Source organism: Labrus bergylta, chromosome 6, assembly GCF_963930695.1.
Source record: "Labrus bergylta chromosome 6, fLabBer1.1, whole genome shotgun sequence".
Taxonomy (NCBI): Eukaryota; Metazoa; Chordata; class Actinopteri; order Labriformes; family Labridae; genus Labrus; species Labrus bergylta.
The window spans coordinates 26,394,698-26,414,418 of NC_089200.1; the positions used below are offsets into that span (position 1 = coordinate 26,394,698).

At 41.5% G+C, this 19,721-nt stretch overlaps 1 protein-coding gene across 3 annotated transcripts in view; it reads right to left on the bottom strand.

Annotated features, from left to right (window-relative positions):
• Window positions 1-19,721, bottom strand: part of gng12b (guanine nucleotide binding protein (G protein), gamma 12b) — a 31,104-nt gene continuing 11,383 nt past the window's right edge. For 2 of the 3 annotated variants that reach the window (XM_020632227.3, XM_020632218.3), the window contains 2 exons: window positions 2,151-2,271; window positions 1-1,933 (listed from right to left, as the gene is read on the bottom strand). In XM_020632227.3, the coding sequence (XP_020487883.1) occupies window positions 1,808-1,933; window positions 2,151-2,243 (219 nt within the window). In that variant the 5' untranslated portion in view covers window positions 2,244-2,271 and the 3' untranslated portion in view covers window positions 1-1,807. Of the gene's footprint in view, window positions 1,934-2,150; window positions 2,272-13,649; window positions 13,830-19,721 lie in introns of those variants that run through there. The other variant, XM_065956071.1, reaches the window with a different exon arrangement.

The following is a 19,721-nucleotide window of genomic DNA, read 5'->3' on the forward strand; positions in this document are numbered from 1 at the left end:
TCCAAACAACAGACGGTTTTAATTCACATTTTTTTAAATTAAAGTCTTAAAACTGAAATACAACCCAATCAGTGTAATCCTATAAAGTACATTAAGCAGAGGAAACAAGCACAGGATGTGTTTAATGGATGTACACTACTAAATTATTTTATTTGGATATTTTTATTCATTAACAAAGATCCAATTGTTAAAATGATGTCACACACACATTTAAAAGCCTAAGGTTAGCTACACACCCTCACATAGAGGGGTTCATAGATTCACAGTATTAGTAATCAAACAGCACTTATGTGACTAAAAGGAAAGTGGAGAGATTGAAGCTCCATCCCTTCATCGTTAAGGCTCCTGCTGGTTAAAATCACAAAATAAGCTGAGCAACACAGGAATGACGTCCCATCTACACACCAACAGGTACACACTTCATATAGAAACTTAAAGTATGTTTAGGTGTAGCTGAAAACATGTAAGGTTTATAACTCCAGAGAGTCACAGTCACTTTGTGTGAAGAGCAAATAAAAAAAGAAAAGAAAAAGGAAGCAAAAAGAATGTTACAACATTTTGTACATTGAAAATGGAACTATGACTTTAAATACATGGATCTGATAAAATGGCACAGAGTGGTCTTGAATCCTTGAGTCAGCTGTGAATACCTCATGATAATACTTGTTAAAGTTTTTGACGTAAGATTTGAAGGCACAGGTAAACATCATGAGATCTCAACTTCTCTGATACCGAAACGTCACTATACATTTCATCAGCTTTGCACGGCGTTAATTCAAAATAAGTTTCATCTGTCGGTCATTAAATGGGAATACAGCCAGCTGGGAATAAAACAGTAAATTAAATATTCAGTCAACTTGTTCTAACCCAATTGGACTATACAGGTGAATAATATAATCCTTTTTCTTTTTCAAGAACTTTCAAATTTCTTTAAATCCAATTAAAGTGAATGGTTTTGTCTACAAGGTTACATTTAAAGGTGCAGTAACAGAACAACGAGACGAGAACAATGAGTGGCACCTGACAAAACCTTTTGTTTTTACATGTCAGACAATATATTGTTATCTCATGTCCTCTACAACTGTTTCCTGAAGCTTTGTGAAGGCTACATGTAAAGCAGAAGGCTTGAATCCAGCCGAGCCAATGAGGGAACTTGTCATCGTACTCTTTGACCAACTCGGGGCAACTCAGCATGCCCCTAATTTTGGAAATGTATGAAACACTTTTGGCCTAAATATTATTTTAAAAAGGGATGAGCTATAAAATGCATTCCCAGTACAGTTTTTACCAGAACAGAAATTAGCTTTTCTGAACAAAACTTTTTTTTTTAACCAGCCAGTAAACATGTTTATATCTGCAGTAAAAATTGACAGTTTAACATGGGACCTACGGGGGATTCTTTGGCTTTTGCAGCCAGAATCAAGTGGATGATCGAGACAGCAGCATGTGCTTTAGTTTTTAACAAAGGAGGTTGACCCTTGAATGTGACAAAAAGAGAGTGTGGATCTCTGCCATCAATGGCCACAGATCCATTCAGTTTGGTGTATCATCAGGTACCAAAAGTAACCACTGAATCTCAAGACAACCCTTTAATCATTTGTGTTTGCACTCAGACTCTGATCAAACAGCACAGTTTCAGAATTCTGCTCTGATCTTTGGTGTTACTGCCGTGTTAGGCAGAAAAGATTACATTTCTTGAACGACAGCGAGCATGGGAAAAAAGTTAGGTGGGGATACTGGCCTTATGAGAAGTTGTGAGTCAGCTTTCTTCCAGAGAAGACTAAAAACAGAAAGTTCAGGAGCTCTCCTACAAAACTGTGCAGGGCTTCTTGTCCTTGAAAGGGTTTTCTGAAGCAGGGACGCCCATCAGAAGCGGGTCATACTTGGCATGTTCTCCACAATATCGCATCAGGTCCGATGAAGCTTTGGACACCTGCAAGATATCAGACACACACACACACACACACACACACACACACACACACACACACACACACACACACACACACACACACACACACACACACACACACACACACACACACACACACACACACACACACACACACACACACACACACACATTGATCTACCTTGACAAACACGTAGTAGAATTGGGCTGCTGTGAATGACTATGAATATAAAGGCACCTTTATCCTCTCGATGCTGGCCTCTATCCTCAGCTGCTGCACCGTCCGCCTGGCCAGAGCTGTGCTGCTGGAGCTTTGCATTTTTGATGACATTTCAATCACTGGACAGCTGTGCTCACACCTGGAATAGAGAAACCACTATTTTATTGTATTGTACCACCATGTTATTGACTGGAGATGCAGTTTGTATTTGCACAAAGGTGAGGCTAATGCTTTAATGACCATTTTGGCTGTCATTACCTACAAAAAGTCAACAATATCATTTTCCGTGCATGTTGTTAATTTTAGAACTAGCCTGAATATTTTTGCAATTAATCCCTTTTGAAATATTAGTACCTGTTCTGGCCAAATACATACAGAACATACTAAGGGGCATACAGCTTTTAAGAGATGAGTAATTACTGAAAAATATTTTGAAGTTAAAAGTTTATGAGAGAAGAGATTATAGGCAAATTGGAAACTTAAAACGTGAAGCTTTATTAATTATTGTCATGAGGAATAAATAAAAGTCTTCTTGAGGTCAAAGGAAGACCATTCTTTTTGTGTTATACGGAGCAAGAGCAAAATTGTGTTTCATGCAATAAAACTTAAAGACCATTACAATAACTAAAACTGCTTTATACTGCTTTATACAAAATTGTATCATCGTCAGTAAAATGTAATAATGTAAATACAAAAAGGCCCAGGGATTGATCCCTGAGGAACACCATTGTTTACGGAAAGGAGGTTTGATTAGGCACCTACAGCTGCAACAACATCTCTATAAAGTCTGCTTAAAACCAATAAGGTGGGAATTTATATAATACCAAGCGGTATTACGGTGCAGTGTAGTGGCCAAATAATACAGCAATCATTAATGACAAGTTTTTTAGAGAAGCTGTTGAGATCGCTGGCATCAACACCCTTATGCAGTAGTAGAATAACAGTTTTACAAGTAGTGATCACATGTATAACTCAAACTTCAAACTATAAAGTCTAGAGCCATGCTAAAAAATTTGGACCTTCGACAAATCCAACTTTTGATTTGATATCATGCTTGATGAAAGGCAGAGCATCACCACTCTCATCATCCTGTGGAGGAAATTAATTTCTTCCCCAAAGTTTGTCCCAAGTTACTTTGTATATGTTATGAAAAGAAAACCATGGCCAACTATTTGAATTTGTTTTTTGAATGTAGACAAATTGTCATTACCATGCCCTGAACCCTGCATATGCTGCATACAAACTAAGAAGAAGAAAACATTGATCAAAGCTGCATCTCTGCAGGACTAAGTTCAATGAAAAGGCAGTTTTGCACACTTTTGCAGGCACAACAAGAAGTGGTGTAACTAAGAGAGTTCTGCATAAATTACTGATGTCAATGACTTCACAATTTCCCAGAAGTGACAGTTGACCTTATCTGGAATTGGCTCGATGTGCGTAAAAGCTGTGGCCCAACCTAACGGACTCGTCTTTCACAATTCCTATTTCCAGAACACAATAGTTTCCTTTTACCGTCACAGTACGTCACTCCCTGAACCACTTGAGAGGTGCAGACTTGTAGCTTGTTCAGTGTGCAAACATAATTTCTTAGAATAATTAAGAACAGGAACAACTTATAATGTGAGAAGAACACCATGTAGTGAATTCAAAGTAGAGCACTGTGCTTATGCTGTAAAGCAATAACTCAGAGTTTCTCTGTGTTCCCAACAATTGTTCTGCAATGACAACATGCAGTTCTTGTTCCTTCAACAAAGTATCCCTGTGGGATTGCCAAAAATAATCTTTGACATGTGGTCTGGTTAATGTTTGCTCTGTGCTTCAGTGCAGGATATTACAGAGGAGGGGGACACGCTGAAACGGAAGGGAGATGAAACATGGACTACGTAACCAACTACAGAAGGGGGACAGGACCATGCATCCCTTTAATCCCCTCGCCCACTCCCTTCCGCTTCCTCCACAGGAAGCAGTATCCCCACTTACCCTCTGCAGTATAAATGATCAAATATGGGGTGGAGGGTTTAAAAATAAATGCTGCGCACTTGCTGAAGCTTTCCTAAAGACAGCATGAAATTAAAACATAATTTGCAACATTTCTGCTCTCGGACAAGTTAGCCTAAACAACTATTATTGTTTTGTTGCTTTCTCGACCGGTGTACTCATTGTTCCAGAGAACTTAATACTTGTGGCTCTCTTGTCAAACACAGCTGTAGCTTTTAAAACCCTCAGCTGCACCAGCCAGGCATGAGTGGACACAGGAGAAGGGAGAGCTGCGTCAGATGGGGGGCTCACCCTCACCCTTCAACGTCTGCAGAGAGGCTTTGTGACGCCAGCGGCTAGCATGGAGCTCTTTAGATTTGAAAGGAGGCACTAGAATCATAATAGAAAGTAAAAAGACGTTAACAAGGCAAAGTGTTTTCTGTTTCTTGCACCATTGTTCTATGTTTTGAAAGAGGCCCTTAGGCTAGTAACATACACTGCAAACACTTGATAGTAGCTGTGCACACTTCAATATTATGTTTTGAAAGTACAACACTGCAAAGTCATGATTTTTAAGACGTAAACCTAAAGATACATTTTATTTAATTCTATCACCCAATTAGTGAATGCACCTTCAGAGACTTTAAATCAACTTCTACTTCACGCTTTTTGTTTACACACTATTGAGTTTTGCATTTAGCTCTAGAACCAAAACTTGAAATGCAATTCAATGCAAACAAAGTATTTTACAGTCATCTAGACCTTGTCAAACTTTATAGAGAGATAGAGATAGAGTCAGTAGCTTTTCCCTTAAAAAAATCAAATATAGACTTATGGAAAAGTAATGCGGCTCAAGCATCACTTAGGGGCCTCCATACATGTGTGGTGGTGTGTGCCTGCAGAGACTCTGGCCTCTGCAAGTAATTTGATGTTTTGGTTGACTCGGGATGTTTCTTAGCGGGGAGGTGATATGTTTCCCCCAGCCAATGAATGAGCACAGGTAGGTTTGGGTGTGGATACAATTTAGCAATTGGACGACATTCAAATCGGCGAATATTGCGAACATAGCTGTAGCGGCAAAGAAGAAAATATATGATCATAGTGAGGCTAAATGCCATGTCGTTCCGAAACGAGGCTTTCACTTGTGGATGCAGAGCTGGCCTGCTTTCTGTTCAATAGGCAGGTGCTAAACATCGGCAAGTAGTGCTAGCTTGCTAAATTATCAGCTTTATCATTACAACAAATTTAAAGGGATACTTCACTGGTTTAAACATGAATCTGCATTGACATTGGGTCATATATGTAGTAGAAATGTAAAATACATTTTGAAGTTGGTGCCTTGACCGAGAAAAGGGCAGAAAATGTATTTTTGGCTCATGTGGATGAAAGACAACAACTCCCAGAATGCACAGCACAGCAGGCCACTCCCACTGAAGCTAGGGTGCGCTATTTAAAGACATTTACTACAACACATTTAGGAGGGGCCTAAATAGAATGTTGTGTTACTGTTTACAAGCTGCAACAAACATTGCTACTGACTATACCTTTAAGTTAGATGATGAAAGTTGGAGTGATAGGAATCCTTTTGGCTCTGTGCAACTATAGCCTATTAATATTGATTCATGGTATGTACGTGTAAATGTTCATGTTGCAACTTTGAGCTTTACAGAGAAGTAACAGAGTGGATCCAAAGAAAAAGAGCAGTCACAGCATATTCCATCGTAGAATTAGGGACAGTGCAGACTCTTTCCCTCAGCCCACAGGTGCCAGATGTGGCCTGCCAGCTGCAGTAGTCGGTCTAGCAGAGGTGAACGAGTTTAGAACACACACTTCATCATCAGGATTGGTTTATCTGCCTGCTGTGGGCCGCTGTGGGCACACACAGGCTCTGCTGTGCAGCTCTTCTCAGGGAGCGGTCTGATCCAGTGAGGTCTCAAGCCTCAACTGGGCTGAGTTTAAAGTAGACCCTGTTCCTGAGCCATGAGGTGGACAGTTTTACTGTAACCCTGCTGCTCCAGAGGAATTAAAACATTCTTACAGACTTTATTTAAGGGTCTCATCAATGTGACTTCTTTTATGCGGCTGAGCCTGTTTATTGTTCTGTACAAACAGTCACTTCTAGTCTTTGACGTAAAGGAAAATCTCCTTATGCATTCTAGGAAAATGTTACAAATTAAAGGAACGTTTTAAATTTGGTGATATTTACATTTATTTGTTTTTCAGTCTTTATTTGGATCCTCATTAGCTTGGTTACTGGTCTTTCTGGGGCCCACATTAAACCAATAGCAGAACTAAAACAAGAAAAGGCAAAACCAAAAGAAGCTAACTCAAATAATTAAAACAGGAATAAGTGTATCTTCTTTTAGGATTTTACCATCATAGTCTTTCTGATGTTGTCGGGGAGTATATTTCAGTCATAAAAGGCTTAATACATTTTGTTTGTAGTATCTGCAGAACAACATTAGGGTTTTACAACATTGCCTTTGTGCGAAAAACACCATAAAACAATTCTCCATAAATTCTATGGTGCAGGGTTTTCACCCCTTTAAAAAAATACGAGAGCTCGTTCAAGGTCTTCACGATGGTTTTGATATTATTGATGATGATGATGGTCATGACGATGGTTTTGTTTGATAACTACGACTTTTAAGATGGATTCTATCCTGATTAGAGCTCTCAAGAACAATGTTGTGCTTTGCCTCTGTGCACTTCCTGTCAGCACCTGTGTGTCCAATTGGACTCAAAGCTGATCGTTTGCTCTTACTGACATTGTTTCCTTTTTCTAGATCCTTGCTTGTGTTGTACTTACTCTCTGATGTTCGTCGCTTTCTACAAAAGTGAACTGTAGAATTGTAGAATTCATGTGAAAGGAGCACAAAGGGGAGGGGCCAGATTCTCTGGGTAAAGGGCCCAAAATGTTGTTGTACGTCCCTGTCAGTATGTAAATAGTGTTTTGACTTATTATTATAAAAGGGGTCACATGAGTCTGGGACTGTCCTTGGCTCAACATCCTCACACAAGGGCACATTTTTTTCATAATCTGCAGAGACGGTCTGGAGCCATCATGCAGGACTAGGATGACCTTCAGGAAGGAAGCTGCGTTACAGACGGTGAAACCGGAATCGCTTTTTTTTTAGAGTCTCGACTTCACTAAGCTGGAAAACGAGCTGACCTCTGCCCTCCCAGCTCATCATCAATCTACGATGGCGCTCTGTCTGCATGAGAATGTTGCTCTCGCTGCAGCAGAGTGGAGGTTCTCACAGGTAAACTAACTTAACCAAAGCAAATAGCACTAAATGACTGAAATCTAAGGGAGTGTTTGCACTGAAATATCTTGAAAGATATTATCCTTTGTGTCTCAAATATTGAGAAAGAGTATATAGTGTTGGCAAGAGATACTATTCATGGTGCTATCAGCAGCTGCAATCCATTCTTGTGAATGCGAACCTCAGTATGAAATTAAAGCTAGTAGCTGGTTAGCTTAGCTTAGCATAAACACTGGAGGCATTTGGTAAGCACTGGAGGCATTTGGTAAGCAGCTTGCCTGGCTCCTTTAGGTGCTTTATATCATATGGCAGCTATGAAGCTGTTGACATTTTCACATATCGCCTTAGTGAAAACCACAACTACAACATATTAGAATAACACCGTCTGTAGGGATTGCTTAACCTGCAAGGGGAGCATCCATTAACTATAACATCTGATGCTGCAAAAAGAAAACTAGATATATTTCAAGCTGTTGCCGTAACATTTTATTTAGAATCATGACCTCCTGCAAACCAATGCACAATTGAAAAGGGTACTCCTTCCTTCTAGTAAAACAAACACAAACAAGCAGGGAAATTTGTCACTGGTGTGTCACTGGGTGTGTAATTCTTTGTATGTGGACTGAACCTTTAAAATCCTCCAAGCCAAAAGAATGTGTGCAATGCCTTCAGCTGTGGCGTGCCTGTCTGCATCCAGCGTGTGTACTTATGTGTGTACTTAATGTAAACATGTGGCACACTGAAAGCATTGATGAAAGTATTTTTGAAGTCTTACAGCAGAGGGCTTTCTTTGATGTGGCTGCGGGGCTTTACACAGGTGGGCTGCCAAAGTGCCTACAGGGGGTTCAGAGTTTATGACAGTAAGTTCTGCCTTGTGGTATGTGGTGTTTCCATGCACAGTGCTAAGATCTGATGCCTGAACAAATACACTCATAACTTACTTACTTACACAGTTACACCTGATTAAAATTCACCACATCAAAGCACTTCTTGACTATTTGATCAATGTGACAGTGCAAACTGGAATGTCGCTCTTTATGGCATACGGTTTGCCATGGTAAGAGTTCCAACAATAATACAATGTAATATTCAAATGTTGTGTTTCACAATGTTTTATAACGAGGTGAGAGACGCAGGTTAACTCACAATATGTTATCACACTATACGTTACACTATACACGGTACATAGATACCATACCATACCATACCATACCATTCCAATCGATATCATACCATACTATACCATACTATACCATACTATATCATACTAAACCATATCATACCAAACCATACCATACCGCACAATACTATACCAAACCATACCATACCATACCATACCATACCATTCCAGTCCATACCAAGCCATACCATACAATACCAATCGATAGCATACAATACCATACCATTCCAATCCATACCAAACTATACCATACCAATCCAATCCATACCATACCATTCCAATCCATACCAAACTATACAATACCAATCCATACCATACCATTCCAATCCATACCAAACTATACCATACCAATCCATACCAATCCATACCAAACAATACCATATAATACCATTCCAATCCATACCATACCATACCATACCATACCATACCAATCCAATCCATACCATTCCAAACTATACCATACCATACCATACCATACCATACCATACCATACCATACCAATCCAATCCATACCATACCATTCCAAACTATACCATACCATACCACACCATACCATACCATACCAAATCAAACCAAACCATACAATACCATACCATGTATGTGCATCAGCAATTGAAACACAGGAGGGTGATAATGCTTGTTGTAGTATATCCCAGTGTTATGTTAAGAGAAGCTGCTGGTGTAATACAATGCAACTCAAATTAAATGCTATTTGACTGGTGAATACATCTAGTTATATCGGCGCATATCTGCAAAAAACTCACTTGATATTCTAATATTGGCCGGCTGGATGATTAATCCATCCGGCTCTACAAATGTCTTTGTATATCATTATTTCAAATTGGGGAGGCTGTGGCTCTGGGCAAGACACTGTACCCTAAATCGCTTACGCAAAGATATCTTTGTTTGTGAGAGTCATTTTCTGATATTTTACAGTCTGGTTAGCTCAAAGGTTCAGCCTTTACCCGGTTGACTGAAAACAATAATCGCATAATCACATTTGTACTAAAGGAATGTGCATAATTACATTGTAAACTTCAGCCAAAGCATGAGGATCGACTCACTCTTCAGAGGTCTCATATTAACTTTAAGTGAAGGCTCCAAGGCAGACAGGAATGATAAGTGAACAAAGAGAGATGTTTTATAGGACAGACTTGAATAAGTGTGAACCAATAAAACCAACGAACTGAGTTTCATTATCACAAATCATATTCTTCTTATCTCCTCTCTCACTGGCTCCTAGTTTGAACAGATCTATAGTGTCATAAAGAACAATAGAAACAAACTGAGGTACATTCTGCTCACAGATTACAAAGGTGCTAGTCAGTGTCTGATAAACACAACGCTCTGCAGACGAAATGATTACTTATCAGCTGTTCAGTTCCAAAAATGTTGGGCCCTTGGACACTGAGCAGCTCCATTATCTGTCTCTTACACCGCTAAACTGCTTGGCGACAACACCGAAAGGCTCCGACAGTCCGCTCCTGCAGCAGAATCTGTTGCTGCCTCCGCAATAAGCTCTGAGGCTTAAGCGCACATTTGAGAGGCACGGTGACAATGCAGTCAGGCTATCAGTATTGTGCCACACTAACAATTGATGTGTGGCATTGTGTGGGACAGAGGCACCGGGACAGGAGTCCAGAGCTTTTACAAGTTTAACTGCGCCCTCATGAGCGCTAATCTCAGGCAGCCTGATGCTATCTGGGAGCCAGACTGTCCAGTCAGGCGTGCAGAGGAACGAGACAGAGCCTCCCAAAGAGAAAAAAAACAACACACAGTGTCGCTTATAATGGAGAAAAACCGCGGGAGTAATGCTATAAGATTCAAATCTGAGCAGGAACATCATTGACTTCAAGCTTTGATGGTGACAGGTTTAACGAAGTCATCATCAGTGCAGCTCGAAGACTTTTGAAGATCTGACTGTGTGAAGTGATCCGACATAAAAAGAAACACAGAAGGCGTTAGTGTTTGCACTGCAGACTCCAACAGAACACGAGGGTTCCAAGTCACTGAGTCACCGCAAGTTTCTCTTACTCCACTGTACACCTTTTACCTAAGAGCTGCAGCGGCATGCAACACCTTTGCCTAGGGTGAGGTCAGCTGTGGGACAACAGATTCTCACTCCGGTTTCTGTCATCCGGCCTTTCCTCCCACCTGGGCCCCATGTGCAGAAAAACAGGTTCCTCTGAGTGTGTGTGTGTGTGTGTGTACGTCCAGTCTCACAACCTGCAGACAGTCACAGGCCGTTTATAAAGTTCAAAGCTTTGACTAACATGCCTCTGATTCCCTGAGAAATAAGTTCTTCTACTGTGCTTCACACACACCCTACAGAGTTGTGAAGTGAATAACATCCATGGATTAGAGCTTTCTTTGAAGTGCTGGTGACTTTTTCTTTCATGTGCTTGGAAGTGAATGGAAGAAAAGCAGATAAAAAGCCCTGAACCAGGTGTTGCTCTCTTCTACTACACATCATCATGCATGTGCTCGGAGTTTCCTCCCTGCTCCGCTTTGATTGTTTTCCAAAAAAAAAAAAAAAAAAAAAAATACTAGATTTGGCTTTGGGAGATATTGCTTTGATTTGACAGACGGAGGGGAAAAATGAAAAGCTGACACAAAGGAAATGCTCCACCATGTCTGGAGCTAAATCTGGAGGGCCAGATGTATTGTGCCAGCAGCTGCTTCTATTAATAAAGAAATACTGTCATACAGATGAGTGTGGGTGGAAGTTATCATGCAAACCTGTTGCATGCTGCACACCCTCTTTGAACAAGTGTAATAAAAAGAGCTTTGGGAGCAGCTGGAACCTTTTCTCTTTGTGATCATTTTATCTATCTATTTGACTAATTTGTTGCTCTCATGTTTTCACAATGTCTCTTAGACATTACATCTTTGTTATTCTGATCTTAAGATGGTCAAATATTGCAACATTTGGAGGCTCAAGTTTTGCATTTTGGTCTTTGCAATCTCGGTTTCTTTGAGCCAGATCAAATCTCTGGACCCATCGACTATTGTCTGACGACTGGGAACGAAAGCAAACTTTTTGGTGATCCAGGTGTAGCCAGCCGTAAGCATTAAACAACAATGATAATATTGGCTTGGATTTATTTAGCGCCTTCCAACGGACCCAAGCATGCTTAACATGAGAGCAACAAAAAGGAATAAAACAAAGAGTGCTAGCGATGTAGCCGGTGATAACAGGATGAACTGAGTCCACAGGCTGACTTTAATAGTTGGGTTTTCAGGAGTTTTTTGAAGATGTCCATGGATGTATTGTTGGAGATTTTTCCGAGGGTTGCTGCTGTCACACTGAAGGCTCTGCCCCCCACAGTCCGCAGGTTGGTGGGCGGAGTACGTAGCCGACCAGTGTCTGATGACAGGAGGTTTTTGGACCTCCAGCAAAGACTTCCCTTTACCCTGCCCTGCATTGTTTACAGCCCAGTTATCAACTGGAGAAGCGACTGTGATGTGTTCAGATCAAAAGTAAAGTAAAGTTTGCCCCTCCAGACATGTCTGAAAACAGTTCTGAAGATTGCCAGGTATCAATTGTTCAATTGGAATCTACGCACTTCATGCACTTCTGCACTTTCACCTGTGTACCATGCATTTACACTTTGTATGTTTTATGTATTGTCTGTGTTTTATGTTTTCTCCCTGCAACCAAATTTACTTCAAGTACAAAAAAAGGAACTTGAAGCTGAAAATAACATCATGATGCAGATTTTCAAGTAAAAAGTAAAAATGAAAGCTTTGTCAGGTATGTCTTCAAGAGGAGAAGAAAACAACATACAGCTCATATAGATAATTCAGCAGGGAGGAAACCCGCCATACTGAGACCTATGTTCACCTCCAGTGACACACCTCCAACCACACTCCCCGCAGGTTTCGCGCAAAGGAGTTTAACGCAGGCGTTGCACAAAATTGTCCTTTGCTCGAGCTGTAAATGCTTGTGGCCTGCAGTTATGGCTAGCAGGCTAATGTTAGCACAAACTAGTTAGCTCTTAGCTTAACATTGCATATAAATAGATACAGAATGACTGTGATCTAAAAACGTGACATTTAAATAAGCAGTGGGTAGGCTATCCATTTCCTCCTTTATCTAGTCTTGACTAAAACTGCTTTCATACGCAAGAAGAGGCGTCGGCCATCTGTAAACATGATGTAAACACAGCCTGAAAACAACAACAACATGGCCAGCCACAGACGCTTCTCGCTCATTGCAGACAGTGGTGACTCAGAGAGACATTTATATTAAGATATACTTCATTTCTGCTGTATTTATGTATAAAATGTTGCACATTCTTCCTTTAAGCCAGATATCACCATATTTAAATATTAAGCTTAGCCACAGAGCCGCAACCTATGGGGATAACAAATTAATAAATGAATATCAGCCAGTTCTTACAAATGCCCTGTTTCTCCTTCACCTGGTTTATGACAAAATACCTGCACAAAATAATGACAATCCCTCAGCCATGACTTGATATTCTTTTAATTCCAAACCCTATTATGGAGGACTTGTTGACTTTGGGGTCCGTGGTGTTATTTCTGACATATTGGAAACACCGTTTAACTCTGCTGTCATCACTACAAATCCTCTGAAGACATGCAACTGTCTGAGCTCCAGTGGAACGTCGCACATGGCTCCAAGAAGCAGCCCTCAGGGCACAGCTGAGTGTAACAGTTAATGAGCCTTAGTCAGCCCCTGATCCGACGCTGTGGGAGCCGTCACGCCGCCTGTCTTTGCCTTATCTTGCTGTTCACAGTCACTCAAAGACAATAGAGCCTTACAGAGTAGCTCCAAGGAACAGAGAGCTAGTGAACTGCTTTTGTGGTATTATGTCTTGTAAAAAGTCCCCCATATTTGGATAACAAATAATGTTATACCCAACTGAATGTGTGTGTGTTGCATAGTGTGTATGTGCCTGTGAATGGCTTTGTGTGCAAGGTGGGCCTGGTTGCTGTTTCCTGCTGAGTGGGAGACATGAAAGCATTGAGATTTTATGTCTTCGATATCTCTGCACAAATGCACCAGGCTGTCTCCACCCTATCATGGGAGAAAAACTCCCAGCACCAATAAAAAAAAAAAAAACTCACTCTCAGCAGTTGACATCTTTCCCTGAAATCCCCCAAGGAGGGAAAAGTGAGCAGGAGGGAAAAAAAAGCCCACTCTCTCTCCCACCAATACTTCCTGGAGCCCGAGGCAGTCCTGGATCTGCCTGAGTCTCCCCGACAACTGAGCTTTGTCTAGACAGAAACCAACGCTCAACTCACCGGATAGGAATTCAGTAAACCCACAGCCCCTCATTCTCACACCACCTTTAGCCTGCCACTCTCACAAGGCACCAAACAACCAACGCACAGCGCTCATTGTTACAATAATCCAGCATTTACACTCCAGCTAAATGCACCACCCTGTCATTCATTTAGGAAAAGAACAGAAATCGGAGCATTTTACTCAACAAGGTGCACACTGTGCATGAAAATCAGCTCTTTATACATCTTACTAAACGGGAATGTAAAACAGGCTGCAGGAAATTCCTCTCATTCCAACTTCCAAGTGCAACGCACACTGATCACGTTCTGTTTGCTTCACATTTGGCTTAATAGCCAGTAATATAGGATGCAAACAGGGCGTGGAGAACTGAATGACATGTCAGTCCAAGGGGCCAACAGGCTGTTTTACACGGTCCGTTGCATAAGGATAAACAAAAGCAACTTTTCTTTTCCTAGTTTCAGCGTTACCCATAAAGCTGACGTTACCAAACCGTTCCTCAGAGGTTAATAACACCTAGCCCTCTCACCTTTTCCCTACTTCCACACATTCCCATGCCTTATACTAACACACACACACACACACACACACACACACACACACACACACACACACACACACACACACACACACACACAACCATGCATGCATACGTTGCCTTGTCTCCTTTCTTTGATTGATTCTTTCTCAGGGGAATATTTTATTCATCATGGAGTGACTGCAGGATGAGAAACTTGTATAAACAAGTAGAATAATTAATCCTGCAGCACTTTCACAACATAGAAAATCTGTAGAACAATAGAATATTTTTCCTGCCGGTCTGTACCGACAATTATACAAATACTGACGATATCCATGATCCCGTTTTATCCCCTTTACCCAGAAATGTCTGAGTCTATTAAATGTGTTTATAAGTTGGATTTTTGCACATTGTTTGCTAGATTTTTGTAATAACCTGACATAGAACAATTGGCAGATGTGAGTTAGTCTAGATCCTTTGACTTTGTTTTTGAATTTGAAGAGGTGTTTTTATTACTAGACAAGAAAATGTTTGACGTAGAGATGTCTGCTAAGCTAGAGAGACACTTTCATCATCCAATTCTTGCGGCCTTAATTGTGACTGCGCTCATATTTCAGCGTGGCATTTTAGACTTTTCATATGGTGATCTTTTCATGCAGAAAACAAATGGATGGATTTTTCACTCCTGACTTCACGCTGACCTTTTCCGTCTGACCCACTAGTGAAATGTCTGCGTGAGGTCGAGGTGAGCAGATGTGTGAAGGCAGCAGGTAAATGGTAAATGGACTTGAGCTTGTAGAGCACTTTTCTAGTCTTCTGACTTCTCAAAGCGCATTTTACACCGCAGGTCACACCTACACATTCACACACTGATGGCAGAGGCTGCTGAGTAAAGTGTCCATCAGAAGTAACTTACCACATTCATACACATTTTAATGGATTTATCTGAGTCAGAATAAACCAACTTGCAATAAGTTAATCAGGCAAGATGTGATCGACGGAAACAAGTGACAGGAACATGTACATGTTATGCTTGTACTCTGTATGTCTGACAAATTATGTCACATTTTTAGGTGATACTTTAACTCAGATTGAACCAAAGCTTTAAAATACTTGCAGGATCTTTGTATAATGCATTTTTACCTCAGCAACAACTCTTAAAAAGCTAGACCATCTAAAATGTTGTTTTGGATAAAAGATTAAACTGAAGGGCATTCAGACGACTCAGAGCTGTTCAAATGTAGATCAGGTGAATGCATACACAACTCAAAGAGACAAAGATTTAAAGAACACTTCACTGGATCGAGAAGTATCTGCAGCTGCAAAAAGCTGCATGATAATGAACCATGCAAACACAATAGTAATGGGCTGAATAGAGAGAAAAAGGAAAGCAATCTTTGTGTTTTGTGGAGTTGAAGAGGTTGATCTAATCAGCACATGGCCAGCGCTGAAGGTGGTGGTGGTGGTAGGTGATAGGGAGGCTTCTTCACTGCTGCCTCCTGACTGCTTATCATGACGAACAAAAGGCAGAGAGAGGCACGGAATAAGAGGAGGGCTGGGAAAAACAACACAGCCCTCTGACCTCAGTAACAGGAATGACACTCCCACCCCCCCCCCCCTTTCTCCTCTCCTTCCTGTGAACTTTGGAGCACCCCGGAGCTGAGTGAGCACTAAACTGCATCTAATGAGCAGACGAGGGGGAAGCAGAGGAGAGGGACGAGGACGCAGGAGACGCTGGGGTGGACACCATGTCCTTATAGGGAGGCTCCACAAGTGGCTGCAGATATTGTCTCATGACATCTCCCTGTCTGGAAGCCACCTGATTGAGAGCCTGCAGTCTTGATGCATTAGTAATCTGGACTTTGTCCTGCGCGCTATTTGCATACACAGTGAGTTGAAAGATTTCAGAGCAATGAAACAGGTATTATAAACTGAGAAAGAATCCCAAACATCCACCTCACCCAGTGCTGCACAAGGGTCACTGTAGGCAAAGTGCACTTTTTCACGGTGAGCACATAGGAAAGCCTTGAGTGTTCTCCCGCTGACATAACTCTCTGGTGTCAAGATGATACCTGTATGAGTTTCATATGAATTCCACAGTCACTAGTGAACTTCTTGATCTGTTCTGTAGCTCTTTTACAAGATTTCAAACTAGTTACTTTGCAGACTAAGAGTTTACCAGAGCCGCTCATTGCAGCCTTCTTAAAGGGATACTTACCCATTTGCATTAAGCTTTGTATTATAGAAACCTGGTAGTATTTTTGAATGGTCACGCATCCCGCCCTCATTTTCCCCCTGAGATGGGAAATCTTTGTTTTTCTGAGTCTGAAAAGGAGCTTCCAGTGACGCAAAATGACGTTTTTTGCGTCACTGGAAGCTGTTGCGGTTAGCAGGGTGAAACTACAACGCTAGTTCCTCATATTTTCGACCACTGAAGCTACAGACCAATCACAGATCAGTGGGTGGGAACCCACTCCCAGAATCAAAATCAAAATCAATCAAACGTCCGCCATATTGCTTGGAAGCTATGCTAGCAGGCTCTATGGAGAAAGCTGATAATGACGAAAAGGCCGCGACACCAGACCGGCCTGTCTGCAGCAACCATCTCGTGGCTATATTGCTATATTGCCGCCGCCGGCCGCTGCCAGCTCAGAAGCCGAGACATAAGGCCTGCCTGTCGGCGGTGGTGAGGACGAGGAGCCCAGGCCGGCTCGAGCTGGGGCAGACTGGTAGTGTCAGTGCTCTCACTGTTTGTCTATGGACACAGACATAGAGTCTGTTTTCTGACAGGAATTTCCAAGATCAATTCTAGAAGAAATCTCTGAATCAGTTGAGGAAATGGCCTCATGTGTTGAAGTAAATATGTCTGTAAATGTTGTTATTACTATATTTCTACTGCTATATTGTATATTTTGGAGAAACTGTATCGATCTAATTTCCCTCTGGGATTAATAAAGTATTTCTGATTCTGACCTGGACCTTAGTGGGAGTGGCCTGCGGTGCTGTGCATTCTGGGATTAGGTGTCTTTCATCCACACTTTCTGCCTTTTCTCGGCCAAGAAGGCACCAACTTCAAAATGTATTTCACATTTCTACTACATATATGACTTAATGTCAATACAGAGTCTCGTTTCAACGGGTGAAGTATCCCTTTAAGTCGATTAGCAGAGTAGACGAGGTATGAATACGAGGTTTTACCATCCAGCTCCCTTCTGCGCATCTGGCTTTCAATTATGTCCATTCTACATTTCATTTCGCAGACACTTTTATTCAAAGGGACTTCATCAGAGAGTAAGTACCACACAAGAGATGATCTAGAGAAGAGGAAATAACATCTGTATTGAACTGCTTTAAGTCAGATCAGACACAGGCGGTGCACAGAGACAAATAACTTTTTTTAATGATTTAAGTTTTAATATCATCTGCCTCAACATCACCAGTGCAATATGTCAGCGACCGTCATGGGGCTGTTTTTGCTTCAATTCTGTACAATGGAGGGAGACAGAGACGTGAGATCTATTATTATCAAACAGAGACGATGTCTGGTACTTGCTGCCTAAAATGTTGCTTATCGTGCTTTCTGCCAGAAGGCTTGTTCACCAAGAAGAAAAGCAGAACAATGTTCACCATCAGGAAAAAAGACCTTTCCTCTAGTGACGATGCAAAGAGAGACCGTCAGACTCCATACATTGTCTACTGAAGGTTTTTTTTTCCATACACAGGCTATAATTTGTACACAACGCTCCACGAGAAGAGAAAGGAGCACATGGAGAATCTGACTTTCTCGTGGGACTAGCGTGTGTATGTTAAGTCTAGACAACAGGGAGTGACCTTTAAGGTACAAAAGATGAGTGTGTGTCTTCTCGGGTGCAGTCTCTTGTGCCCAAAAGCACATGTTTACAGCTCATGCATGCAGAATGCTCAGTGGCAGATGAGTGCAAACACGTGTTACTGACAGAAGCTGACGTGAGAAAGAGAAAGAGAAATACATGTGTAAGGAAGGAATGCTGCAGGAGTATCTTTTAAAATGCAAATGACTGCATGCATATGCTAACAAACAAAAAATCCAAGTGATCTGGCCGGGGCATTTTCTGCAGGAATTCACAAATGCCAAATGTCTGTCTGTGTTCCTCAAGTGCCACGTGTTCTGACCTGCTGCGTCAGATAAAACTCAGCAGTTTTATTTCTCAGGAAAAAAAAAATCAAGAACAGGCAACAAAGGGGTGACATAAAATGTTTGAGCACAATGATCACGTTGTAGTAAATCATTTACATTGGTGAGAATATTTCTGCCATCACGAGGTCACAGAGACCAGACAAGTCGGATCCTGAGAAGGGAGTAGTTAAAAGCAAAGACAGCCTGCTTATTATCCAAAATGAGAAACCCATTTTCCCAAACCAGAGCCCAGCATTACCTCATTTAACAATGACCTACATTATGTGATATTTCAAGCTAGTCTGGTGCACAGAGCTCAAACGATGACTGAACCGTTTTCAGTCCAGCATATTGGGAGTCTTATAATGCTGCATTTATTGAACGTACCGGCCAGGATCTCACAGGGAAAGTATGTGTGTGCCGGTTGCAGCGGTTTGTTGTCAGAACAGCGTAACTCCGTTGGAACGCGACTGCAATGCCGAGCAGCAAACCGCCCTGTTTCACCCCTAATGAACATCAATCAAAGGCACATTCTTACAGCAGGACAGACTGCCAAGTGTAAACTTGAAGGCAAAGCAATTACAAGAAACTTATTTCTAGACTGGAAAATATTTCCTTTGCCACTGTCTGGTGGAGGGAAATGTTTAAGAGAGAAGAAATCAAAGGAGGAAAGAGCAGCTTGTGGAAAAGAATCCCAGGCATGTAACCAGTGGCTGGGCAGATTTCCTGGGCAGGGTGACAGCCCGGCTGCTGCTGCTGCTGGGTCTTCCTCTCCTAACTGCCAGACCGTTATGTTTGTTAACTGGAAGCCGACATTCCCTGGACGGCTCCCGCAGGAAAGATCAGGGAGGAATTCTTGTCTGAACATTACGTGGCACAGAGACACAAGTCGCAAGAGTCCCAAAGTGAACATGGCCACACGTGGACTGATAAAGCCGGCTGTGCCTGTGCACACTGTTTATTGTCAGGAGTCTGCAGACATGATTAAAGGGTGTTTAACAGCAGTCAAATTGTTGCTAGGCAGAAGCACTTTCCTTACAAAGACCTCAACATGTAGGATATAAAAATAAACTGGGACAAGTGTTTAAGTCTGCAGAAGTGCTGATGGCTCCGACCAGACGTCTCGCTTTGTGCAGGTTTGGCCCAGTTTCAAGTTATGTGCATCGAGCTCCAAAAAGTATTCCAGTACAATTTCCAGTTTTTTATCACAATAATAGA